The sequence below is a fragment of the Solea senegalensis genome, linkage group LG21, assembly GCF_019176455.1.
Source record: "Solea senegalensis isolate Sse05_10M linkage group LG21, IFAPA_SoseM_1, whole genome shotgun sequence".
Taxonomy (NCBI): Eukaryota; Metazoa; Chordata; class Actinopteri; order Pleuronectiformes; family Soleidae; genus Solea; species Solea senegalensis.
Window position 1 is genome coordinate 9,971,679 of NC_058040.1, and position 26,294 is coordinate 9,997,972.

The window sequence follows — 26,294 nt, forward strand, 5'->3', positions numbered from 1 at the left end:
TCATAGCAAGAAGGTTGCTGGTTTCCTCCCATGTGTCCCAAAAAACATAGTTATTCATCTCTGTATGTTGACCCTGTGATGGACATAACACTGCATCATGTTTAGATCATGTTGTATCATGTTTTTTAGTTCAATTGTTGTTTAAATACAATAAACATGAATACATGAAAACTAAAAATGTCTTTTGGCCACCTTTAGGATGAAAAGAGCCATTATAAATACCACCTAAATAAAAATGAATATGGAGCCGCAAAACCTATTTGACCCATTAAATAAAAATAATAATACGTGTAAAGGTTTTACTAGGATAAAGCGATGGATGGATAAAAGCACCGTAGTTTTATTGCTGTTTATGCCCAACCTTTTATAAAGTGCAGAAAAAAAATAATAAAACACAGAATTATGTAGACCTAGAGCTTCCATTTTTTGTGGCAAATGAATGAAATTAAAATGAACCCACTTTGAAATAAATGAAGCAATATTTGGATTGTATGTAATTCATGCTTGAGAAAACCCGCCTGGCATAAAGGTATGCGGATCCAAAGATGGACAGGACTCCAAATGTGTACTTTTTCCATTTACACATGAGTGCATTTTAAGTGTCACAGGTTGCAGACCCTTGCTTTAGGCAAACTGTGTTTGTTTGAGGATAAACTTTGAGAAATCTTGGCCTTTTTCCTTTCATCACACAGTCAAAAAGTTGAGGTGAAACAAAGGGATTGCGTGTGTTAGTGGGCGGAGCCTGTAAGGTGATAGTTAATGCAGCTTTTTCTCATTAAGGGAGGAGGTGGTGCTGTGTATTAAAATGCCCACTCTTTATGAATATTAACGTCTCTGCGCCGCGTCACTCATAACAAAAGCACAACTCAAACTGGACTCTACCTCAGCTCTCCGCCAATCAGCGCTGAGCTCGTGCACACCGCGGCCAATGGCTGCTACCGGGACTCTCGCGCACAGCCGTTTGAAGGGCGGTCCTCGGCAGAAGAAGGAAAAGTGGAAAAGTATGCAGCAACAGCAGCAGCAGCGAGAGGAGAGAGCAGGAATGTGTGTGTGTAAGGTAGACTCCCAAAACTGTGAAAGTTAGACGTTTTAAAAATCAACTTTTAGATGTGTTTTTCCTCTCTGGACTGCGGGGAACACTTATTTATTCACGTACTATTACTGTACACGCTCATATTTACGTTTACATTAAGTTAACCTACTTGGGTTCTAGTGTTTTGATTGATTGGTTCGGTTCCTCCATGGCTTTGATAGCGACTGACCGCGGGTGCAAACTGAACGGGACGTCGGCGATTTACGGCAGAACTGGGACGAGAAAAGAAGCCTTTCAGGGCAAAACAGAGAGTTTTAGAAGTGCCAAAATGCAGCCAAAGGGGACGGAGTACTCAACACATGGCCTTCCCAAAGCTTTCCTCCACAGTCTGAGGACACTCTTTGACATTTTGGATGATGCTGGACGAGGCTATGTGCACATTTCGGAGATTGAGAGCCGCTGGCAGGGCGCAGACACCCGGGACCTGCCCGGCGGGGTGCTGGGCTGCCTCAGGAGGGTCACTCCGCCGCATGGCTGCCTCACCTTTGAGCGGTTTGTTGCGGGCCTGCGGTACTCCATGCTCAACCCGGAGAACAACTCCCACTTCAAAGCAGAGGCTGCTGAGAACCCGCAACAGAAACACGCACCACTGTCCGCATGTGGTGGAGGGACCCGGGTTGAGATCAAGGTCCGTCCCTTGGGTCCGAGTAATGTTTCCAACACCCAGCAGCAGCAGAACCGGGCGTCTTCGCTCCAGAGCCGGGTCAGGCCGGAGGAGGGGCCCGGAGGTCCCGCATGTGGACCTGCGAGGTACAACAACGCAGGCTTTGAGAGGTCCGGACGGAGTTTGGAGCGGATTCCCATACTACCGGAGGGAGGATGTTTCAGGACCGACCAGAACCATGCTACTAAACCGACACAGCCTCAGCAGGGACGGGTCAGGTCCTCTGAGTCGCTTGCTCTGGAGTCACCGCCGAACCAAGCACCAGGTAAGTGGGACAAAAAGTATTTAAATTTTTTTTTTTAAATAGTTTAGATTCCCTGGTGGGACAAACATTTTCTACACGTTTAAAGGGCTTGGACAGGATGCTTTTGTTATGATTTCGGTATGTGTTGCATTTCGAAAGTATTGACAATTGCCATTTTATTTTCCTCCTTAAACCTAAAATTGAGCAATGCCTTTCTTGAGACAATAACCCCTTATCAGTTGGTCATTTATCTAAATTGAATGGAACTGTAGTTCATAACATGTAACACTATATTACCTATATTTAGAATGGCAATGGCAAGATATATGAATAATAATGCATTTTGTATGTGGTTTACTATACTCATCTATTATTTCATTTATATGTGTGAGTCATTGAAAATTCTTTGAAGAGAGTTGAATTCTTATGAATGTGGTCCACCATGTTCCTCAGGCTTGTATTATAATTCATCCATGTGGTACACACTCAGGTGCACAGTGTTTGCATTGTGTTTTATTATTTCTTTATAGTTTATTATTATATTACACTTTATAACATGTTCACTTGGGCTGAATGACATGTAGAAGACTTGCACATGCGAGCTTTCTGACAGTTACAGAGATTATGATTTGGTTTGAATTGGCATAAAATATTGAACAATCAAATAAAGAACAATGTGCAATGTGCTCAGGCATCACTATCATGTCATGTTATCTCAAACAGGCCTGTTGTAGACCCTCTGCTCCAGGCCCTCTGCACCGTGGGTGTCCAGATAAATAAATTGCTCTTGTTAACAGCAGGTCAGGTCAGAGTTCATGTCAGAAATTCCTTCAGAGATTTATCCACCTTGATGATCTGGCTTGTGGGGCAAGGGCAGAGTTGTCTCTGCCACGGAGAACTGAGTGGGGAACAGGCACTGGTCAGGTGTAATTCATGTTCATGTGTTCACTTATTACCTATATGCACACATACACACACACACAGTCGTTCTGAGTTTACATGATCTTTATACATTCAGGTCTGTCTGGAGCTATAAGAGCAATGCTCCCTGTTGAGCCCTCTGGGCTTTCACTGCTCATGCCACTTGCATTCAGGACACTGTTGAGTTTTCACACAGTCAGAGAGATGGAGAGATAAATGCAGAGTTGAGAGACAAAAGGAAAAGTTCTCATATTTTTCTGTGCCATTTGGTTTGAAGAAGTGTGTGGTTTGACCTAAGGGAATATTGATGCTTCTGTATTAGGGCCGCAACAAGCATTCGATTAATTGATTATTAATCGCTTACTAAATTAATCATCAACTATTTTGATAATCCATGAATCTGAGTTTTTCTCCATATGACCTCCTTAAATCATTAAAACCAGTTCATCTTGGTATGTGGACAAAACAAGACCTTCAAGCACATCATCATGCTGAGGTTTGGGAAACACTAATCAACATTTTCCCACATTTTGTGACATTTTTTGACCAAAAAAGTGCTTGATTAATTGAGAAAATAATTGACAGATTAATCGATTATGAAAATAATCGATTAACCCCCAAAATGATTGTGCACAATGTGATGTCTTTAAAGATTTTCGGAGTTCAGTGTGAAAGTTTTTGAGTGGCCTTACCTGCACACAACCCTCAAGACTTTTTGGGATGAATCGCAGAGTCTGTGAGTCAGATTTGATCACGTAGCACCAGTGGCCAACCTCACTAAAGAGCTCATGGCTAAATGGAAGCAAAAACTCTCTTGTTGTAGTAGGAGTACTAATGTCTATAGTTTTGAAATGCTCTTCTCAGCAGTTACATGTTGGTGTTATGTTAATGTGTCTGTACACTTGTGGTGCAAAGAGACAGACAAACAGACCAGCAGTTTCCATGCTGTAATCTCTCACATGCAGCCAAACCCTGCTGGATTAGGCCAGATTACAGCAGAAAGGCCAGAGCTCCACTCACCGAATCAAAGCAGCACCAAAAATCTCCCAAACACCCTGGACATCACCACATTTTTCTAACTCTTGTTGCCAAGTTTTCACTTTGAATTTGGACAGCTAAGGGACACATAGAAATGTACAAACTCCACACACAGGAGCAGAGATTTAAGAAGAGTTGAAGTGAACTGGGGCACTTGACTGTATAGCCTCTTTGGAATAATTGGAAATTATGTCAGAGTTTGGTTTCCCAGCTAATTCTTGGACACGGTCGCTGACACAACAATCGCACCACAGGATCCATTACTATTGAACTTTTCAACATTTCACATGGTTTTCATCAGAAGATGGAGAATGTTCTGTGACATAGGATTAAAGATGTTGATTAATATTTTGCTTGTAAAAGGTAACAATAGTGCTAAAGGAGATGGAAATGTTAACATGAATTTAAAGAATCACCCCCGTTGTGACCAGCAGGAGCCCAAATATGACTCAACTTTCAATAAAAGCATTTTCTAACGTCTCTGTCTGATCACGACAAGATCAAGATAGCCAATATGTCTTTGAGATATTATTTCCGCTTTGCGTTTCAACACTGGGTATCTCACACAGAGCAAGTTTAACAAAGCTATGTCAGTATGTGTCATCACTGCATTGTAGTTCAGTATGTGTCTTCTAGAGTACAGCTCCCTCCTGTGGCAAACCGTGTTAACACAAATGCATTTCAGCTTAACTTTACATTTTATTTTCCTGGAGTTTCTAGTCTTCTTTAACATCTGTCTCTAGAATTTGGAGTTCAGTACTATTTGTTTTACATTTGTTGATTTAAAAAAATCACAAAATGTGTGAATATGAATTTAAAATTTTGACAGTGTCACTGTCTTTTAAACATTGTTTTCTTCATAACTGTTATAGTGGTCAGGAGTAGGGCTGCAATTAGTGATGATAGATGTTTCCATTATTATTATCTTTCTTTTTACAGTGAATTGATTAGTCGGTTCCATTAAACATCAGACAATTGTGAAAAATGTTGAGTGGTGTTTTCCAAACCTCACTGTGACACCCTCAAATGTCTTTGTTTTGTCTAAGGAGAGAAGTAGAGTTTACAGTAAGGAGCAAACAAACCATACTGATTAACTGATCATCAAAAAAGTTGGCAAAAATACAATACTAATTGTTGTAACTGTAGCCCGGTGTGTAATATGTTCCAAGATGCATGTTTGAACAAGTTAAACTGTGATCATTTCGTGAAGGATTGTCTGTAATCCCTACACTGTTATTCCAGTCATGTTCAGCAGGCGGTAAACAAACATGCAGGGATTGCAGTGAGTAATTCCAGTGTTGTGTCGAAATCGATATAAAGTGTGTTTGTTTCTGCGCAGGTGTTGTAAAATCAGGTTTACCAAGATCTCAGAGTGAATCTGCAACTGGGTTTACTGGCGGATCCAGGAGACACGGGCGGAGTCGGGACGAGCAGAGGCGGCATACCATATCCAACGGAGTGGATTATGGAATGGTTGGTATCCTGCATACACACATACAGGTTTGCACAGCTATTCTTCTGAGGACACAGCATTGACACTCATTTACGTAGACGGCCCAAACAAAGCCTTACCTTAACTTAAATTACCTACAATTCAAAGTTAAGCCTTGAACTAACCAGTTCCTCAGAAATTAGGTTCTGTCTCATTAAGAACTGGTTTTGGGTTCCATGAGGACTACTGGTCCTGACAAGGTCAGTGTTTATGCCAGAAAAGGTCCTTATGGGAAAACAAATACAAGTAGACGCGCACACACACATCTCAGCATAAAAGTAATATTAATATTTATATAATTTTATATTGCACTATTTAAGCATTAGTAGAAAATACAAAAAATACATAAAACCCTAGTACTACAACTTGTAGAGCTGAGACTTTTAATAGATGTATCTACTTGAATAAAATGGTTCCCCTTATGGTTTTAATAATCAAGAATTGATCTGCTTCTTTGGGTTTGCTTACTTTATGATCATTTGAATAACGTTGAGTTATGGACTGTTGCTTGGACAAAGGGGTCCCAGGATTTTCGCGTCACCTTTGACTCTGAGATATTGTGCTGTGCCTTTCCTTGGTGTGACGGGTTAATCACTGATGAAAACAGTCATTCGTTTGAGACAATCTGTAACTCTGTGGAAAGGAGTGACTTGACTTGAGTCCACCAAGTAACTTTTAGCTTAGTTTTTATTTTTTGTTGTGTTGATTTGCAGTGCTAAAACATTGGGGGTGACAGATTTTGATGATTTTCTGTAGGATTTATTAGGTACATTGCAGACCACGAAGGAATGGACATTCAGAAATATACTGTATACAGTTAATAAAGAACTGGGAAAATGTTTTTCAGTGGAGGCTTTACTCCATTTGTTTTCAGTTGGCCCCCTCACGTCCCTCCCATCCCTGCATTACCCCTTCCTTCCCCCTCACTCTGCCCCTCCCACCTCTAGCCCGGAGCCCATGCCTCCTCTCACTCCCTGTCTCTTCCTTTGCCTCACCATATCTCATTTTCTCCAGCTCGCCTCCTCTCCCTCCTTCTCTCCCCGCTTGTGTCGCCGTCACCGTCTTTCTTCTCCCCTTGGCCTCTGTGTCAGAGCAGGCTCATTGACCGACTCCCCACCTTCTCCCACCCTCCCTGCCTCTGTCCTCCTACCCCCCCCTTCCCTCTGTCCCTCCCACCGCCCAGGCCAACTAGGCCCACTGCTGCCCCGATGGTAGTGAGCCGGGTCGGGCCCCAGGGCCGAGTAGAAGTAGAGGACTCGTTTGGTCGGCCCGGAGCAGCCTGGACAGCTGTGTGGGCAGCCTACACCACTGTCTTCATCCCACTCAGCAGTAGTCTTTACAGCAGCAAGGCCCTGCACTTTTTCCTCTGGGTGAGTAGGACGAGAGGGGGAGAAGTTGAAGAGAGGTCGAGAAAGACTAATTTGGTCTTGGAGACGCTGCTGTAATGAGGGACCTTCAGGATTTGATGTCTGTGTGTGATGATCAGGGTTAATCCGTCTGTGTTAAGAGACACATTTGTGTTAATTGTTGAGTTGCAGGGTGTGGACTTGTGCTGGAATGAGATTTGATTTGACAAAACTTAATCAAGAACAGTGTTTTGCTCATGTGTCAAACAAGAGTTGGAATTTGCAACATTTTTGTGTTACTGTGAGTTGAGTAACTGCATACTGTGTGAACTGTTTGTCAGCCTGTTATTAATTAGTATAAAGAAAACTGGAAAATATAAAAAACATTTAATTCATTTAAGCTGCTGACATGCAAGAGAGCTTTGTGTTTTGTGAAAAATTCCAACCTTTTTCTAGTTTTAATTTACTGCTTCTTATTCTAATGCTAAATTACATTTCTTTCTCTTCTTTTTTTTATTGTGGTTTGGCCTAAATTGAGAATTTCAAGACATCACCTCGGCATTTCTTATTCTTTCCTGACATTTTCAATGCTATAAAATAAAACCAAAATATTTGTCATCTGCAGCCTAAAAACTGTCCTGTAGTTTCATGCATTTGCTTTGTTGCCGCTCACCTGCTGTTGTATTGCTGGGATTTGTATATTGGCATTTGAAAGGCTTGTGTTGTTCTTTGTGAGTTTTTCTTGTTAAACAGATTGTGCTGTCATGTTATTGTCCATGTGTTGCTGCACATGCTCAGCAGTGCAGGCAAACAGACACGCTCAGACTTTTCCATAACCTTTCAGCCATTTGTAGCTCCTCTGCCTCTCTCTGTTTACTTTCTCTTCTCTTCTTTTTTTTACACAGTGGGTTTTCTTGCCTGTGGACCTCTGCACATTTATGCACCCTGACATTGGGTCATACTTCATTCTAGACATGGACCCCTGACCCCCTTCTCTAAAAGCCCCTTCTCTCACTCCATCTGTTTGCTCTCTCTTTCTCTCATCAGGTTTTTGCTTAACAGGAGTTAAATTTAGGTTTCATGTTGTTGTCATCTAGATAGTTTGTATCCTGGGCTATGAGCGACAAACACTGGTATGCTCTGAGCTACATGTGGGATGTAGGGATGGAGTGATGGTTGGAAAGAGGGATGACACACCAGGTGGCTGAATGCCAGCAATGAGGCCTGCACTGTGGCAGTGTGTCACATAGACAGCATGGTCAGCACAACTCGCACACACACTAGGGTGGCCATAGTTGAAGTGGGTCCACTGTTTACCCCATTCTTAGGTTGCTGTGCAGTTGCCATGACGCTGGACTGATTGCTCCTCTGAACATTGTTCATGATGGGAGTGAGTGCAGCACAATTGGTACGGCCCCATTGTCTCCAGCAGCACAAAAGAGTTTGCTGCAGATGCCCTCATGGAAACATGTGCGCCTGTCTGCCATGCAGACTGCTGGCAGCAGCAGAGTATCAATGATTAGATTTACTCTTAATAGAAATCTGAACACTCTCTCAGCGACGGCAGGGGGGAAATGTATTGTGTCGGGTCTCTGTGGAATCCTGTGTTGTCTGTTCTTAATAGAAATGTTTCTTCTTCTTCTCTTCCTCCTCCCACAATTTCACTCCATTCCCGTCTCCGCTTTTCATTCCCCTACTACCCTTTTTAACTTTCAACTCACACAGCTGAAGCAAATGAAAGAGCTGGAGCAGGAGAAGGACACGCTGCTGGCAGGCCTGGAGGTGGTGGAGCGGGCCAGAGACTGGTACCAAGGCCAAATCCACAATGTCGCAGAGAAACAGCGGCAGGTCGGCCAGAGCTCCCACTGCACAGTGAGTTAAAGACTGGTCTTAGCTAAGAATATTAACTGTTGGAGGTGCAACCTGCTTTCATGTGTTTTTTTATCGGAGACAAAAGTTCGTAGTCTAGATTTAAAATACCCATGATGAGAAATGTGATGTGGAGGCAACAGTAAGAATTTGATTGATTTGGATTCAGCTTCCTCTTATTGACTGTCTAAGCCTTTTTTAGTTGGCTTCACTTCAGTTTCTCACAGAGGCATTCTGGGAAATGTAGTATGTTGTATAGAAACTAAACATGAGGCAAGTTGAAGGGAGCTTGATCTTTCCAAATACTACCTTCTAACTGCTTTTCCTTTTGGCTATTTGTGCCATTGTCATCCTTAAACTTCAATGTTGGATTCATTTAGTCTCAATGCTTTCTCCTGTTAGGAGTTCTTCACAGAAACCAACCAGAGTCGTATGAATGTTCTCATTCCCAAACTGCAAGAAGTCAACCACAGCATTAATGAACTTATTTCCTGCACTGGGGTGGTGAGTGGTAACTTTCATATAATTGTTATTGTGCAATAGCTTGATGAATTATGGGAAAAACAAAAGTTGTATGTACCACACTAAACATGTCTGTCTGAGAGGAAAACTGTATTTTTTGTTACTTTAAGATGTGCTTAATCTAAAGGAAAATGCAGAATATGGTTCTCTAAATAATGTAAAGGAAAACAACTACCTGTGAAAGAGTCAAAGAAAGTTGTTTTTTATTACAAATATAATTTACAGGACTCCTGAGCAATACAATTAAAGTATATCTGGTTGTTGGTGTTACATGTATTACATGTTCCTCTTTCTCAGCAGTCATTTCCTCCCAGTGGTGCTCCGACAGCAACGCTCTCAGGGGGCTCCCAGCCTCCAGCTCCTCCACAAGCCATGCAGAGGCTGAAGGACCAGAACCGACTTCTCACTCAGGTTCGACGCCAACAACGAACCCCCTATAGATAGAAATCACAGTAGCCTGCAGGAGCATGTGCGATACTTACTCGATTTTCTTCTGTATTCATGAAGGAGGTGACGGAGAAGAGCGAACGCATCGCCCAGCTGGAACAGGAGAAATCAGCTTTGATAAAACAGCTTTTCGAGGCTCGAGCCCGCAGTGCACAGGACACCAGCACCATGGACTCTACCTTCATCTGAATCAATTACACTCCACCCAAACAGCCTAATATGGCGGTCGTAATGTCCTAACGGTGACATATCCACACTGGTGTGGAGCCAACGCTTCTTTACCCAACTGACCTCTCATGGCAGTGACGCACCTTCAGCCATGAAACGCCATAACCCGTGACTGCAACATGTCACCACTGCTAAACCCTGAACAAAACAATGCACTACCTAGACGTGAACACTCCCGAAAAGACTTGACCCTAGAGTGGAAAGGCTTTTTACTTGCTGCCTTCCCACTCCCTGCACACACACCATGCTGAAAAGACTGCAACACTATCAAAACAAAAAACTGAAATCCCCTCACTCCCTTGTTTTTGCAGCATCTGCAAAATCACCCACACTCGTGCCCCACAGACATTGATTTTCTTCTGCTGCTTCACCACACAGGTAGCATCAAATACTTAACTTTAACTTTTTGAGGTCCACAAAGGAACAGGGTGATAGAGAAATGTTTTTTGATGAAATTAGAATTATTCCTACAATTTAAAATGTAATCATGAGCTGCATCAACATGCCGTGACCTGATCAGTTATAGTTTTGTTTAAAATGATTTAAGTTCGGTACATGACTGCAGTCACTATGAGGTACTTTCTAACTCCATTCATTCAGTATTCTCTTCCTTTTAATGAATGTTATTAATGTTTTCCTGGTATTCACTTTTTGGGGTTTGGGGTATTTAAATTCAAGCGCAGAAAGGAATAGCTGAGAACGATCTCTCTGTGTATTTCTTTAACAGTATGTTAAAATCTTACAGGAGAAGATGGCAGGAAGATGAGAGAAGTTTGCACGTAGGAGAGAGCTGAGGAGGACAAAGTCGACCGCGAATGTGTCGGAAATGTGTGGGAGAGGTTCTGATATGTCAGAAAAGCAAATAATAACAAAAAAATAACATCTAGTTGTACATCTAGTGTCTTTACAGAGGATTCTTTGCATGGATTTTTTTTTTCCTATAAAATATTTTTATTTTGAAGTGATTTGTGTTTGAAACCAGGAGGTTAAATGTTAGCACAGATGTAAAAACCCCAGTTTGTCCCTCTAAGTGTGACTTTTTACCAGGTTAAGCCTGGAAACCTTTTACTTTAGACTAAAGTAGAAAAAAAATAATTTCATCATCCACAAGTTTACATGAGAAATATTTACTCCAGTGGGTGGTGGTAGAGAGAAAAAAAAAGCATTGTAGCTTTATAATGAATCTGTATGTTTCCGCTGGGATGTCCGCACATAACATAGTTATATACTGTTGATGTATGTTTCCCCACTTATGATTGTACGTTTCTTGCTGCTCAAACTACATTCTGTGAGAGTGAAACTCTTCCTAGAGTAAAAAAAATAAATAAATACAGCCAATTTTGTCTTTTTATAGTCTGTAGCTTTATAAAAAGTTGCTACATGTAAGAAAATGATCGTAATGTGTAATCCGAGATAAAGGACACATGTAAAAATGAAATCCTGGTGCAACTAATGGTGCAGCCTGGATTTTCACAGGATGAACATTCATTTGCAAGCTGCAAAGTCGGTTTATGCTTTGGTTTGGGCCACTGTGCCACCCACTACCACCTACTTAATGATGCAGCCTGTAGCGCTCTACACTCTAAAAGGCCTCACTACCCCTCTCAAAACATCTCAACCTGATGAGAAGATAAACAAGGGTCTGCAGTGGACAAGAGTTAAAGACAGATCTTTTGTCATTCAGAAGTCCACCAAAGAGTTGGCGGGTTTTGGCTACTTTCCAAAGACCCAGTTCACCAAGTCCCAGCCCGAGGGCAGACACTATCCGTCTCTGGTTCCTTTTGCAAGCGGCCTATGATGCCCTGCAAAGCCCAGCAAACCCCTTCCTGGCCACTTTGCTCTGGAAGAGGCTCATTAGAAAATCTCCTCAGCAGCTGCCCTAATGGCTCTTGGCTTAGCAAACAACACCACAACCCAAAGAAGGCAGTCGCCTTCATTAAAGCTGGAGAGAAACCCAGAGAACGGGTAAAAGAAATAACAGGCCTCCTCCACACAGCCTCCGACCGGCAGCTGCAGGCTGACCTGGGAGAGTGGCTGAAGTTCCCACAGCACGCTGCTACAATATCACTCCGGCCAGACATGATAATCACCTCTGAGGCCTCAAAACAGCTGATCACGCTGGAACTGACATTCCCCCAGGCAGAGTGTATCGAGGAAGCCAATGAGAGGAAATGTGCTAGATATCACTAACTGGTGGAGGAGTGTAGGGAAGAAGAGGACCATTCGATCTGCAAGTGAAGCTGCAGAGAAAGCCATTAGGTGGCTTTGGTTGAAGAGGGCTGATCCGTGGGTTGCGAGTTGGGGCCTGACCAACCTGATGACCCCGGGATACATCACTGTGCACATCCCTGTGCATCCAGGAGATGTTTTTTGCATTGACTGGTGTCCAATTAATCGCTGCATGTTTTTGTACAGTGGGAGGAAACCTGGAGTACCAGGGGAAAACCCACGTGCACACAGGGAAAACATGGAAACTCCGTACAGAAAGACCCTCGGAGGAACCAGGACAGCAAGACACTACAGTGTAATTTGGTCCAAACTCTTACCGGCACAATATATACTGTATATATGTTAAATTTACACATGTGTAGATGACATCTTTTGCTGAGGCAGGACACCCAAATTTGCCATGTGGCCCCAGCAACATCATTCGATGACATCCTACAATTTTCCACCACGACATCATCAAGGTCAGAAGGCTGTTCTCACCAAATTGTGAGGTTGGTCTGATCCATCTGGTGGAAAATACATCGATGGGAGCAGGTGACGTGATAACTTTAGCCAATGTTTGCACATGACTGTCTTCAAATCAAGACCCTTGACAAACATGCCAGTTTTCCATGTTTCCTTCCCATGATGTGCAACATCCTTCCATCCATCTGGGATTGCGTGGACCTGGAGTAACACAGGACGAGTTTGATCAAATTAAACAACAGCTGAACAAGACTGTGAATACTTTTTAATACCTTTCTTTTTCTGGAATGCAGATACTGATGCTGTGCGACGCTCTTCTGCTTCACAGGAACCTGACACCGAGACAAACAGGTTGACAGACACGTAAACAAACAGGGGTCGAGTTTCAACCGGTGGCAACGTTAAGATGCTCAAACACTCGCATCACAATTGTACTGTAACATTAATCCTGATCTGTTCGTTGCTGCTACTGATGCTTAAAAGTTCATAAATCACAGGTGACACAGAGACGAGTAACAGGTTGATGTTGAAGTGTAATGCAGTCAAATTCAAACCCGCTGACAAACATCACACCGTGATACTTGTCGACCTTGTGTAACATGTTACTCATCATTACACAGAATTGAATCAGAAGCGATTTTCTGGACTGTTGCATCAGTTGTTTACTGACGATTTTCCGTCAGCCACCAATGGTTTGTTGCATCATTGCCAATCGGTGTGAATGGATGATGGCTTGCCGTGACACGCACTCAACACAAACCTTAATATTTTTTTTTACTCCCCCCTTGAATCGCTTTTCCACTTTGACGCCATTTACGTCATTGTTTTCCTTATTGTTTCATGATTATTGAATTTGCTAAATTTCAGGAAGGAATGATGACTGTGCAAGGGTCCTAACAAAACACTTCTCGTCATCCACGGGGGAGATCTTCAGCTTCAACACCCTTACCTGTGATTGGATGATCAGATAGAGCAGGATCCCTGAAGAGTTGGGTCATTTTTTCAAAATGTGTTTTTTTTTATTATTCTTTTTGAGGTGAAGACTCAGTGATGCTTCACAGTGGGACAGACGTACGCAAGGATCCGGTGGAGAGCGGGGACAACGGGTATATTAGGAAGTGTTGTGTTCAACAGGTGAGTTCAATAACTCCTGACTTCTCATCTGAATTAATAACACTGTCAATTTTAGTATAGTGTGAGATCGTCAGTCCTCCTTTAAGCTGTTACCAGTATTTGTCTAATAGCACAGACTTTATTAGTTTGTGTGTTCTGCTGTGGCCAAGGTTGTGTTTGTAGTCAAGCTGTGCATATATTGTTCATACCACCTTTTAGGTACAGAGATAGTGGGATCTGCTGCTTCTTATAACATGTATGGCTCATGCTATAATTGTAACAGTGACACTTATGATAATTAAGGGGAGAAGAAATTTGTTATGTAAAACTAATATTAAATTAAGATGTTTCATTTATGATATGAACTGAATAGAAATAACTAAATCCTATGAAAATGTGTTTCTGTTTTGCATCTTAAAAATGCATCAGGTTTTGTCTTTTGTGTCTTACGATTGACTTTTTTTCTTTTACCATGAAATGTTAACAAGTATTTTTTTGTTGGCGTATTATTACTTTAGTCCATTGTCATTATTAGTCTTTGCTCGGCGAGATTTATTTACCAAAATGAAGGTGTGATGACTGATATGAGTCTACTCACATATTGATGCTCAAATGTTCATGGTGATTCACATTTAAATTGACAATCCACATTGGTGCAGTTAAATATTACTTAATCTGCACAGGAGTATATACCCTCTGACAAAAGGTTTCTCAATCCTGGTCTGGTCCACAATACTGGATGTATATCCAATTAAATTGTTGATGAGTCAAAGTGTGGAGGTAGGCACGGTTTTGACTCAGCAGTCAGAGAGAGACGGGACAGATCTGGCTCAGCAGTAGCAGCAGCAGCAGTGAGTTGACTAATCTCATTGCAGTTGTGGCTGGAGCAGGAGCAGATCTACACATGGAGAGTGCAGAGAGTATTTAAGGCTGATTTTTGTGTTTAAGTTTAAAAACTAAAATCATTTAAAACTACACCTACTTGTCTGTGACGTCTGCTGGGAAAGAAAACAACACCTTCTCTTGCCATGTGGAGAAACTGATTTACTGGTGGAAAATGGCACAACAGATTAAGAAAGTGCACCTTTCACATCACATCACAACACAACGTGACCTGTGTGTTGGATGGTGTCATTGTAACTAAGCCAGGTTTATTATCTTTGACCCATAACCTGCTGTATACACATTTGTCTTGAGTGAGCTGATCATAACCAGATTGTGCAGTGAAGTGTTGTCTGAATGGCTCTAATCTGTCCTGAATGTGTCCTCAGGTCGGATTACAGAACACCACATTTGGAAGAACGCAATAATGCAATCTGTCCCCAGGATGGATTAGTGACCCCCACTTCAGCTAACATCATCTGATTTGCTGAACTGTAAATTCCAAATGTAAACATACCTATTGAGCGTGGATGTTGATACCTGGTGTGAATGGAGCCTTCATGAATGTCTCTAAGAACAGAATCTGGTGTGTGTTTGTCTGACAGATCTCTACTTTGGCTGGTGGTCTTGAGAACCTTCATGGAGGTCATTCACATCAACTCCTCTGTGATCTACATCTCTCACAGACCCGACAACTCCACTGTGGGACAGATGACGGAGTATGAGCAATGCAAAGACATGCCTGCTCTCCTCATTTGGTACCTGTGCCTTCAGGTTATCAACATGTTCCTGGGCATACCGGCCAACCTCATCGTGCTGTGGCTCATCCACAAGAACAAAGGCGAGTCCTCCAGCTCAGATATCTTCATCTTTCAACTGGCGATATTAGATGTGCTCTTCTGCCTCATCCTTCCTCTTGAACTGGCCAACAAAGCCTTCCACACCACGAGCAACACCTGGTACATCCTGCGCTTCTTCTATGGCCTGAAAGACTCCTCACCGCTGTTTCTTTCCTGCATCTGCTTGGACCGGTACCTAGCTGTGGTCCACCCCATCTTCTTCACTAAGCTCAATGGCCGGCATCACAGAGCAGTCCTGACCATAGTGGTCTGGATTATCATTTTGGCCTATGCTGCTGCTAAATGTGTAGGCAACATTCCCAACTTTGACAAGGTCTTCACAGCGATGATACTTGGAGCATTTGCTTTCATGGTCTTCTGCAACATTGCCATTCTGTGGGCGCTGTGGCAGTCAGGGCCCGGCAGAGATGAGATGCACCCTGTGAAGAAGAGAGCCTGCAAAATGGTCCTCATCATCCTGGCCATCATCGTGTTCAACTACTTTCCACCTGTGGCGCTGTTCCCCTTTCAGGAATATTTCTCTCCTGACGTGTTTCGATGCTATATTCACTACGTGGCCTTCGGCTTGATGGATTTCAGCAGCACCGTTCAACCGATGCTCTACCTCTCCAAGGAAAAGATGCCACAGAGCCTCAACTGTTGTCACAGCTGCACCACTCATGCACAATAGGCCCAATAGGCCAGTATGTACTAACATACTGCATGTAATCATGAGGTTAAATACAAGAATCACTGATTTAAATTGCCTGAATTGTCATATTTCCAAATTAAGTATCACCACTTTGAAAATGAAGTGATTAAGCACAATTTTAGCTCAACACCCTATTTTAATTTAGCATTACCACAGTTCACTTAAAGGTCCAATGTGTGAGAATTAGTGACATCTAATGGTGAGATGCCTCCACACAGCCCTCCCTAACCCAGAGAACAATAGTGCACTAAACATACTGGAAAACATGTCATTCTTCATTATTTGCTTCAAAATACAGAATGCACACTCTGTGTGGTTTGCCCACAAGACAGCAGCCTCTGTGATGCAAGGCCATTGCCTACAATACACATTATAGACTTCTTCTAATGCTATGTTTACACCAAATGTGAATTTTTGCACCATTAGTATCTATCGCACCTTGGGATCAATTTAGTGCATTTGTGTCACCAGTTCTGCCACAATCGACCATGACGCATTGTTGTACTCTATCTCTGAACCACCATCGTGTGCGGTTTCACAACACCATCCAGAGTTGGACACAACTCAGCCGTTTTCTTTGGGGCGAGCAGGCGCTTGACAGCTGGGACTGAAGTCGTCAAATTATCTGCTCGTCTTGCGAAAGCATCACTGGAAGCAGTTCTCATCCATGCAGAGCTCCTGAAGTCAGCGGTGAAACTCGCCGAGTCGTGTCCGTCTCTGGATGGTGTTGTGAAACCGCACACAATGGCGGTTTCTTCTCTGCAGATGTTTCCACAAGAGATAGAGTACATATAACAACTTGTGTCCTAGAGCTCCGAGTGCAGTTACACACTTGTGCAACTATATTTATGCATAGCATATTTGTTTTTGCCAATAAATCTTCCTAACGTCGAAACTGAAACTAGAGGAAGTTAGGTTCTAACTTAGGAAGAGACAACCCCTTCATCTAAAACTTTGAATTTTAACTCATGTGGCGTGTTTCACTCTTTACACTCTTTACACAATTTATGCATAATTATACATATGATGGTGGTTAACTCGGTTACTTCTCCACCACTCATGAACAAAAACATGGACACTTTTTAACTTTTTCACACAGATGACACATGTACTGTACATCATGTTATTTCTGCGTCCAGGTTTGGCTGTATGCTGTTTGTTTTTTCAGCTTCTACGTGTAGTGAGACACTTCATCTCCAATGTAGTACATATGAGTCCCCCATTATGTTTTACTGTATGTAGCCTTCAACTGCTGTCAACCTGAATAATTATCAATAAAGATTCAACTTTGACTTGCTTACAGTGTGACATTAGTTTAAATTTCACAAATCACACACACACAATTTAGTTTGAACCAATCCTCTTGTAGTATATGGAAAGTTAAGACACATTTTGGGCCATAAAGTGGTGAGAAAGTACCTCTGTACACATACTCATGTGCGTGTGTAGTAAACGGACTTAGTTTTTCCCGATTTACCCAGGAAATAACGACAAAGACTGTTTTTGTACTGAAAAATGTAAACCTTTGGATTATATTCTCTCAGTAAATTCAATAAATTCTGAGTAGCGAACACTATGTTAAAGTACACAAGGATTCAGTGGAGAGTGGAGACAACAGTTATTTTAGGAAGGTGCTGCAGTATTCTGTTGAACAGGTGAGTATCATTTTGCATCACAAAATAACTCCTGACCCTCTGAATTAACAACACTATCAATTTTAATGTTAGGTGAGGTATTCAGTTCTCTTTCAGGCCGTTACCAGCACAGAACAGAACAGAATAGCCCAAATATGACAAGGGACCATAATTGTTTGCACGTGACGAAAGAAGGAAACCAAGCTATGGTTTTACTACATGTGTCATCACTGCATATGAGTTCAGTCAAGTGTCATCTAATGTCAAAAGACTTACAGCTCCCTCATGTGGTATACAATGTCAACACAGCTCTATGTCAACTCTACTCTTTTTTATTTTCATGTTGTTTCTGGTCTTCTTTAATGTCTTATGTATAGAATCTGGAGGTGTTCAATCCAATTTATTTTACATTTGATGGTTTAAAAGGAAATCAGTTTAAGATTCCCTTCAAACATATTCACTAAATGTTTGGATATGAACCAGTTTTAAAAATGTTTCCACATTAGACTCCTCAAATTTGTTTTGAAGCCACGTCCAAACTGTCAGGAGCAACCTGACCAGAAGGGGCCAATTTGTGCTCAAACTTCTATTTTCCACGTTCTAGCTCTTGTTTTGCACACTCAAGTTCTGTGCTTTTCAGTCTCAATCTGCTGCTCCATTCTCATTTTATCTAACTGAAGAAGTAAGAGCTCCTTCTGCTGCTCAAACATTAGACAGGAGGAACAGACGACTGCTGCTGCTCACTTTCACCGCTCAGAAAACAACAAACTAAAGTATGTGCAGACGTGCCCTGTCCCTAAGTCTATTAAGTGCAAACATTTCAATTTGAGATTGGATATCACAATAAAACAAAACAAAAGGCCTACAGCTCCCAATTTAAATTTACAGATACATGTATCACAATTGAAATTCTTCATGTGCCTGTCCGTCTCTCGCCACCCCCCCAAAAAAGAAGAAAAATGTCAAGCCATGAGAGGGAGATCTCATAAACGGAGTTACTCACATGTGGGATTCCATCCAGCCAGCCAACAGGAAACAAACAATCTGTAGTTTGAAGAGCCGCATATTGTAGTGCAGACAAAACAATAAAAGTGAGGAGAGGCGAGCAGAATGCAGTCAGTTAGGAAAGTCAGCCTGGAGTCGATCAGTGTTCAGTAACGTGGTGTCTGAGTGTTGTGTGTGTGTGTGTGTGTGTCTCCTCTCTCAAGTCAAACAGACAAAGAAGAACAAAAAGAGCCTCTCAGGCCTCAGGAGCAGCACGCAGGAGGAGCTGATCAGCTGTTGAGGGGCGGCCCCACTCACAAGCACACCTGAACCTAAAGGGGAGGGAGCACACACACGTGTGATGGCAGAGAGAAACGTATTATATCGGGTCTCTCTGTGGAATCCGTTTTTTTGTCTTCTTCATCTTCAACAATTTCACTCACATTTCCCGTCCCCACTTTTCACCCAACTCTAAGAATACCATTATTTTTTAACCTTCAACTCACACAGTTGAGGCAAATGAAAGAGCAGGAGCAGGAGAAGGACACTCTGCTGACAGGCCTGGAGGTGGTGAAGCGGCCACAGACTTGTACCAGGGCCAAATCCACAATGGCACAGAGAGAGAGAGCCACAGCTCCCACTGCACAGTGAGAGCAAGACTGGTCGAAAACTGCCATGGCTAAGAACTTCACGTGTTCTTTTCTATACAATACACCCACACTACAGATTCATGGTGCTTAATATTAAATATAACTCTTTTTTTTGTCACTGAGGGGGCAATTAAATGGCATAGAGAGCACCACATCTGTGTAGATATTCCAGGTGAAAACTGGCTGTTAACTTCTCAGCAAGCTGTCTACGGCTGCATGCTGTTAAATGTGGAAGAGAAGTCTGCAAATAGGAGTCTTGGGTTTGGTATTAGGGGACTCCAGATGTTTGTGAATGGTGTCCACTCCTCTGCCAGCCCTGTATGCGAACTGAAGTGGGTTCACCAATGGATCAACAATCCTGGTGATGTGGCTTTTAACAATCTTTTCCAAAGAGTTCAGTGAGGTGAGAGCCACAGGCCTCAGATCATTGAGAACCTTTGTGGGCTCCTTCCTCAGTATGGAGATCACAGTTGAATATTTCCACCTCTGTGCTGCAGTTTATAGAAGTCTAAACAGATGAAGGAATATACTCCCCAGCTGCTCAACACAGTGTCCACCTACAGATGTTGTCAGGTCCAGAGGCTGTGATGCGATTAGTCCATTTGCAGGCACTCACCACCTCCTCTCTGCTGAAGGAGAGGGTTGATTCACCAGGATGGAGTGAGGAAATAACCAGCAACACTAAGCACCTCCAGCCTCCAGCTCCTCCACAAGCCATGCAGAGGCTGAAGGACCATAACGACTTCTCGCTCAGGTTCGACACCAACAACAAACCACTGAAATCACACTATGTGTGATGCTTACTTGATTTCCTTTTGTATTCATAAAGGAGGTGACAGAGAAAAGCGAACGCATCACCCAGCTGGAACAGGTTCGAGCCAGCTGTGCACAGGACAACAGCACCATTGCTTCTCGGGTCGTTGGGTCTCAGTGGGAGGTATATCTGTGTGTGTCGTCAGCATAGCAATGGAACGAGACATTGTGCTGCTGGATAATTTGGCCGAGTGGGAGCATATAAATAGAAAATAAGATGGCAGTGGTAATGTCCTGACATGTCAACACTGGTGTGGAGCAAGCACTCCTAAAACTGAAGTTGACTTTGTTTACCCAACTGACCTCTCATGGCAGTGACGCACCTTCAGCCATGAAACGCCCGTGACTGCATGTCACCACTGCTACACCCTGAACAAAACAATGCACTACCTAGACATAGACGTGAACACTCCAGAAAAGACTTGACCCAAGAGTCGAAAGGTATCTTTATAAAGGTGCTAGACGTAAGAAATCTCAGCTGACACAGGGCGAAAGGCAGGGGTACACCCTGGACAGTTCGCCAGTCCATCAGAGGATTTTTCATTCATTTGTGAATTGCAAACACTGCTGTGCCACCCACCACCATCTACTGAATGATGCAGCTTGTAGCAGTTTACCCATACACTGGAAAGCTGCTATGCATCAAATCTAAAAAGCCTCACAATCCCTCTCAAAACATCTCAACCTGATGGGAAGAAAAACAAGACAAGCTGGTGTATCTTCAGTGGTGAGCTGTAGGAAACTGGACTGGAGTTGGTATGAGAACACAGAATCATCAACCTGAAAAGGATGTTCAAACTAAACTTTGCAAGTCATTTCCTGATGCCAGTAGGTGATGTGATAACTTTGAGCCAACTGTCTTCAACTACCTTGACAAACATGGCAGTTTTCCATTTTCCTTCCCATAATCAACATCTACCCATACATTTCGATGAGTTAGATTTAAATCTTATTGAATAACACATGAAAATACCCTTTTTTTCTGAAATGCAGACATTACTGCTGCTTCTGCGTGTGTTTCTGCTCTAATGACACTCTTCTGCTTCACAGGAGGGAAACACCATTTCTGCTTAACCTGACACCAAGACAAACAGGTCACAGAACAGGTAAATAAACTGGGATGGATGATCAAGTTTTAACAGATGCTGTTCAAACACACACATGACAATTAGCAGCGTAAATACTGTATCCTGTTCATAGAGGACTGCACGGCAACATTAACCTTGATCTATTTGTTGCTGCGTGATTCTAAAAGTTCATAAATCGCAGATGACATAAAGAGCAATAACAGGTTCAGGTTGAAGTTTAATGAAGTCAAATTCAAACCCACTGGCAAACATCACACCGTGATACTTGGCCTTGTGTAACATGTTACTCATCATTACACGAAATTGAATCAGAAGCGATTTTCTGTTGCATCAGTTGTTTACTGACGATTTTTCGTCAGGCACCAATGGTTGGATCATTGCCAATCGGTGTGAATGGATCGTACTCAACACAAACCTTAATATTTTTCCCATTTTCTTTTTTTACTCCCCCTTAAATCACTTTTACTCTTTGACACCATTTAAGTCATCGTTTTCCTCATTGTTTCATGATTATTTAAAATGTTTTTTAGGAAAGATAGATATACAAAGGCATTAACCTAAATATGTTGTCATCCGGGGGAGATCTTCACCTTCAACAGCCTTATCTGTGATTGGATGATCAGATAGAGCAGGATCCCTGAAGTGTTGGGTCATTTTCCCAAAAGATGTTTTTTTTATTATTCTTTTTGAGGTGAAGACTCAGTGATGCTTCACAGTGGGACAGACGTACGCAAGGATTCGGTGGAGAGCGGGGACAACAGTTATTTTAGGAAGGTGCTGCAGTGCTCTGTTGAACAGGTGAGTGTGATTTTGCAGAACAAATAACTACTGACCTCTGCATCTAAATGAATAACACTGTCAATTTTAATATAGTGTGAGATCTTCAGTCCTCTTTCAAGCTCTTATCAGTATTTTTATAATAGCACAGACTTTATTAGTTCATATGATCTGCCGCTTGTTATAACACGTATGGCTCGTGCTATGTGACAGTGACACTTGTGATAACTAAGGGGAGAAGACGTTTGTTTAGTGAAAGACTAATATTAAAGTAAGAGGTTTCATTTACTGTCAATGCTACAGGTTTTTGTTTGTCACAAAAACGGCTTTTCTGATTGACATTGTTTAACATTAAATGTTAAAACGTGTGTTTTTCTGCCTCAGACTTTCTGTTTGCTGGTGTATTGTCACTTCCGTCCACTGCCATTGACTGTCTTGGGTCGTCAAACGTGAACATTTATTTAGCTAAATGAATGATGTCTGATATGATATGATAAAATTCACAATCCACATTGACTGGAGCAGTAACATAGTATTTAATACACACATACACAGTGTTTCTCAATCCTGGTCCTGGGGACCCACTGCCCTGTTTTAGATGTTTCCGTGCTCCAACACACCTGATTTAAATGAAAGCCTCTGAAAACATTCAGGGCAGTAACATAATAATACAGTAAAAATCTACTCTAGATTATTGTGCATAGTATATAAATCACAAGGTTTCAATAATTTCAGATGCAAATGATATTTGGTCAAATAGCCAACAGTAGCCTATTAATATTCTAGTAGTATGGTTTAATAGCATAGGCATGTCTGAAAAAAAAGTTGTATAGAGCCTATATAAAATGAAGCAATGTCCACAAAAATTCTCTTTTGAGTCAGACTAATAAAGAAATTTATTTGAATTTCAACCATTTGTTTCTGACACGCATCTCCTTCCCATCTCCCATCGTCTCATTCCTTCTATTGATTTTCTGAGTTGCCTACAGCAACAAGTTCCAACAACAGGTGCAAAGGTTAATAAATGAAATTTAGAAGTAAAAGTATCAACTGACTTGTCTATTATCAGGGTCGAAGAATTATGTCAAATATATTATTACAGCAGAAGCTCATTGATGCAGCAGGACATTACTCCCTCTGATGATGGAAATAAATCGACCACATTCAGCGCTCACCACTATAATCAGACGCTGTGTAATGACATCACGAGAGCTTCTGACACCCAAAAATATGACCGAGCTAAAACCACAAAAAATGTAAAGACTGTGTGTTATAGCACACAGGAGGTGAGTAGTTTCATGTCAAGACAGATGGAGGCAACTCGTAAACGACAAAAAACACCAAAAGAAAAAAAACCCTACAGCTTTAACACATGTTTGTCTTTAGTTGTGTTTCTTTAATGAATGTGACTGAATATCCGATTCAATTTTTCTAGATAGCTGTAGAAGAGAGAGCGTGACAGGACAGAGCTGGTTCAGCAGCCGCAGCACCAGGTGAGTGGAGTCGCTTACCTGGAGAAAGTAGTGGCCGGAGCAAGAGAAAGAAAAAAACACCTTCTTTTATCATTGTGTACAGTAAAGGAAGCGCCACGTTTATTATCTTTGACCCATAACTTGTGTGTCATGCCTGGGCCTTTGACCCCCTTTAACACTATGAATGGTTCTAATCTGTCCTGAATGTGTCCACAGATCTGATTACAGAAACCACATTTGGAAGAAAGGCGATCCGTCCCAAGGATGGATTACAACTAACATCGTCTTACACTAATCAGTGCTCCTACATTTATTTATTTGATTCCTCCTCCACAGCACAGTAACAGCAGTGTGTGTAGAGCTCTGACTCACTCGAGCTCCTCTCGTTCAATTCTCTCTCTCTCACACACACACAAACACAGCAGACACATCTGTACAATCAGACTCATTGACAAACATTGTGTTCTTGCAAACAGTCATGACGACAGTGTATATTTGAAAGAAGAGAGGGTAAGCCAGGTGTGACCAATCCTACTTAAAGCAACTGGAGAAGAATGAACGGAGCATGGATGTTGATACCAGGTCTGAATGGGACCTTTATGAATGTCTCTAACAACAGAATCTGGTGTGTGTTTGTTTGACAGATCTCTGTTTCCCAGACGACCTTTGATCGCGCCATCATGGAGGTCATTCACATCAACTCCTCTGTGCTCAACATCTCTCACAGACCCGACAACTCCACTGTTGTAGAGATGACAGTGTATGAGCGATGCAAACACATGCCCACTATCCTCATTTGGTACCTGGGCCTTCAGTTTATCAACACGTTCCTGGGCATACCGGCCAACCTCACCGTGCTGTGGCTCATCCACAAGAACAAAGACTCCTCCAGCTCAGATATCTTCATCTTTCAACTGGCGATATTAGATGTGCTCTTCTGTCTCATCCTTCCTCTTGAACTGGCCAACAAACTCTTCCTTGACACCAGCAGCACCTGGTTCGTCCTGCGCTTCTTCTATGGCCTGAAAGACTCCTCACCACTGTTTCTTTCCTGCATCTGCTTGGACCGGTACCTAGCTGTGGTCCACCCCATCTTCTTCACTGAGCTCAATGGCCGGCATCACAGAACAGTCCTGGCCATAGTGGTCTGGATTATCATTTTGGCTTATACTGCTGCTTATTGTGTAGGAAACATTCCCAACTTTAATAAGGTCTTTCCGGCTATGATACCAGCAGCATTTGCTTTCATGATCTTCTGCAACATTGCCATTCTGTGGGCGCTGCGGCAGTCTGGGCCCGGCAGAGATGAGATGCACCCTATGAAGAAGAGAGCCTTCAAAATGGTCCTCATCATCCTGGCCATCATAGTGATCCACTACCTTCCACCTGTGGCGCTGTTCCCCTTTGAGGAATATTTCTCTCCTGACGTGTTTCGATGCTATATCCACTTCTTGGCCTTCGGCTTGATGGATTTCAGCAGTAGCATTCAACCGATGCTCTACCTCTCCAAGGAAAAGATGCCACAGAGCTTCAACTGCTGTCACAGCTGCACCACTCATGCACAATAGACCCCCATGAAAGGTTTCTATATTAAAGTTAATCTATGAATATGCTACTCACATTGTTCAATACAAGAATATTTTGGATTTCTGATACATTTGTTTCACACATCACATTGTTTCAAGTAAAGTATCACCACTTTGAGAATTAACTACTTAAACACAGTTTTAACCCAAGACCCTATTTGAACTTAGCATTACCACAGTTCGCTTTCAGGTCCTATGTGTAAGAATTAGTGACATCTAATGGTTAGATGCCGCCACATAGCGGCCATATATACGTGAATAGTACTTACAAAAAGTTTCATGATTGGTCCATTAGATCGCCTTGGGTGGCAGCCCCAACAGACATATAGGAGGCATTTGGCTTAATTTGTCCACTAGGTGTCATTCTGACATTTTTGGTGACACAATATAAATTTTTTTTGACCACTTTGTTTAGCTGCTGTAAGGCACGCTGTGGTGGCAAGCGATTATGTGTAGTGAGGGAGATTGTAAAAATTGATGTAAATAATGTGAAGTCTGATAAACTCCCCTATACACATAGGGCCAGTGGTTACTTCTAAAGTGCGCCATCTAAAGGCCTTGGTATACTTCCACAAGCAGCCCACGGCCCCAATGCGCTCCATGCGCACAACGCGATATGCGTCACCAGATTTTGGAAGCATGCGCAAAGAGCATGTTGGGTGCATATGGACAACGCATGCACAAACTGAACTTACGCCCCACCAATAGGTGGAGTATAAGCCCCGCTCACCAAGCAGAAAATATCAGCTGTCATAGGGTGAAAGGGAGGGGAACACCCTGGATAGGTCACCAGCCCATCACAAGGCCACATAGAGACAAACAACCACCCACTCTCAACACCCAAATCTGCATGTTTTTGGACTGTGGGAGAAAACCCACATGGACTCGGGGAGAACATGCAAACTACATGCAGAAACACCCTTGTTCTGCCTAGTTCACCAACTGTGTGCCCCCCCCCCCTCCCATACACAATGTATACATATTTATACATATGGCTGTTGGTTAACTAAGCAACAGCAACGACCACTAAATTATGTCTTAATGCCAATATTTAGTCACTTCTCTCTACCACTTGCGAACAAAAACGTGTGCATTTTTTTTTAGAAATACTAGCCATTTTCACATGTCACACAAATGTATATGTACGCCATGTTATTTCTGCGTCCAGCTTTGGCTGTATACTGAA

General features: G+C 42.4%; 3 protein-coding genes and 1 long non-coding RNA gene across 7 annotated transcripts; 3 read left to right on the forward strand and 1 right to left on the reverse strand.

Annotated features, from left to right (window-relative positions):
- Positions 1 to 985: 985 nt before the first annotated feature.
- Positions 986 to 11,202, forward strand: sapcd2 (suppressor APC domain containing 2). Of its 2 annotated transcripts, none has more exons than XM_044012529.1 (6): positions 986 to 2,022; positions 5,300 to 5,433; positions 8,524 to 8,670; positions 9,070 to 9,171; positions 9,487 to 9,600; positions 9,697 to 11,202. In XM_044012529.1, the coding sequence occupies exons 1-6, from the start codon at positions 1,242 to 1,244 to the stop codon at positions 9,823 to 9,825; spliced, it is 1,407 nt and encodes a 468-aa protein (XP_043868464.1). In that variant the 5' UTR covers positions 986 to 1,241; the 3' UTR covers positions 9,826 to 11,202. The 2 variants fall into 2 exon arrangements, with proteins under 2 accessions (XP_043868464.1, XP_043868465.1); XM_044012530.1 differs by having other exon boundaries at positions 9,490 to 9,600.
- Positions 11,203 to 12,700: 1,498 nt separating this feature from the next.
- On the reverse strand, positions 12,701 to 18,926 carry LOC122758383. Its single transcript, XR_006358147.1, has 3 exons — positions 18,742 to 18,926; positions 12,831 to 12,890; positions 12,701 to 12,759 (listed from the first exon to the last, which is right to left on the reverse strand). It is a non-coding gene; the product is annotated as an uncharacterized LOC122758383 (long non-coding RNA).
- LOC122758380 (proteinase-activated receptor 3-like) lies at positions 12,818 to 17,396 on the forward strand. Of its 3 annotated transcripts, XM_044012532.1 has the most exons (3): positions 12,818 to 12,909; positions 13,595 to 13,692; positions 15,159 to 17,396. In XM_044012532.1, exon 3 carries the CDS (start codon positions 15,193 to 15,195, stop codon positions 16,081 to 16,083), a length of 891 nt encoding a protein of 296 aa, XP_043868467.1. In that variant the 5' UTR covers positions 12,818 to 12,909; positions 13,595 to 13,692; positions 15,159 to 15,192; the 3' UTR covers positions 16,084 to 17,396. The 3 variants fall into 3 exon arrangements, with proteins under 3 accessions (XP_043868467.1, XP_043868466.1, XP_043868468.1); XM_044012531.1 differs by having other exon boundaries at positions 12,818 to 13,692; XM_044012533.1 differs by lacking the exons at positions 12,818 to 12,909; positions 13,595 to 13,692 and adding an exon at positions 14,538 to 15,060.
- A 3,051-nt stretch (positions 18,927 to 21,977) lies between the features above and the next one.
- On the forward strand, positions 21,978 to 25,954 carry LOC122758382 (proteinase-activated receptor 3-like). The gene is made up of 3 exons (XM_044012534.1): positions 21,978 to 22,071; positions 23,486 to 23,543; positions 24,167 to 25,954. Exon 3 carries the CDS (start codon positions 24,203 to 24,205, stop codon positions 25,088 to 25,090), a length of 888 nt encoding a protein of 295 aa, XP_043868469.1. The 5' UTR covers positions 21,978 to 22,071; positions 23,486 to 23,543; positions 24,167 to 24,202; the 3' UTR covers positions 25,091 to 25,954.
- The last annotated feature ends 340 nt before the right edge of the window (positions 25,955 to 26,294 follow it).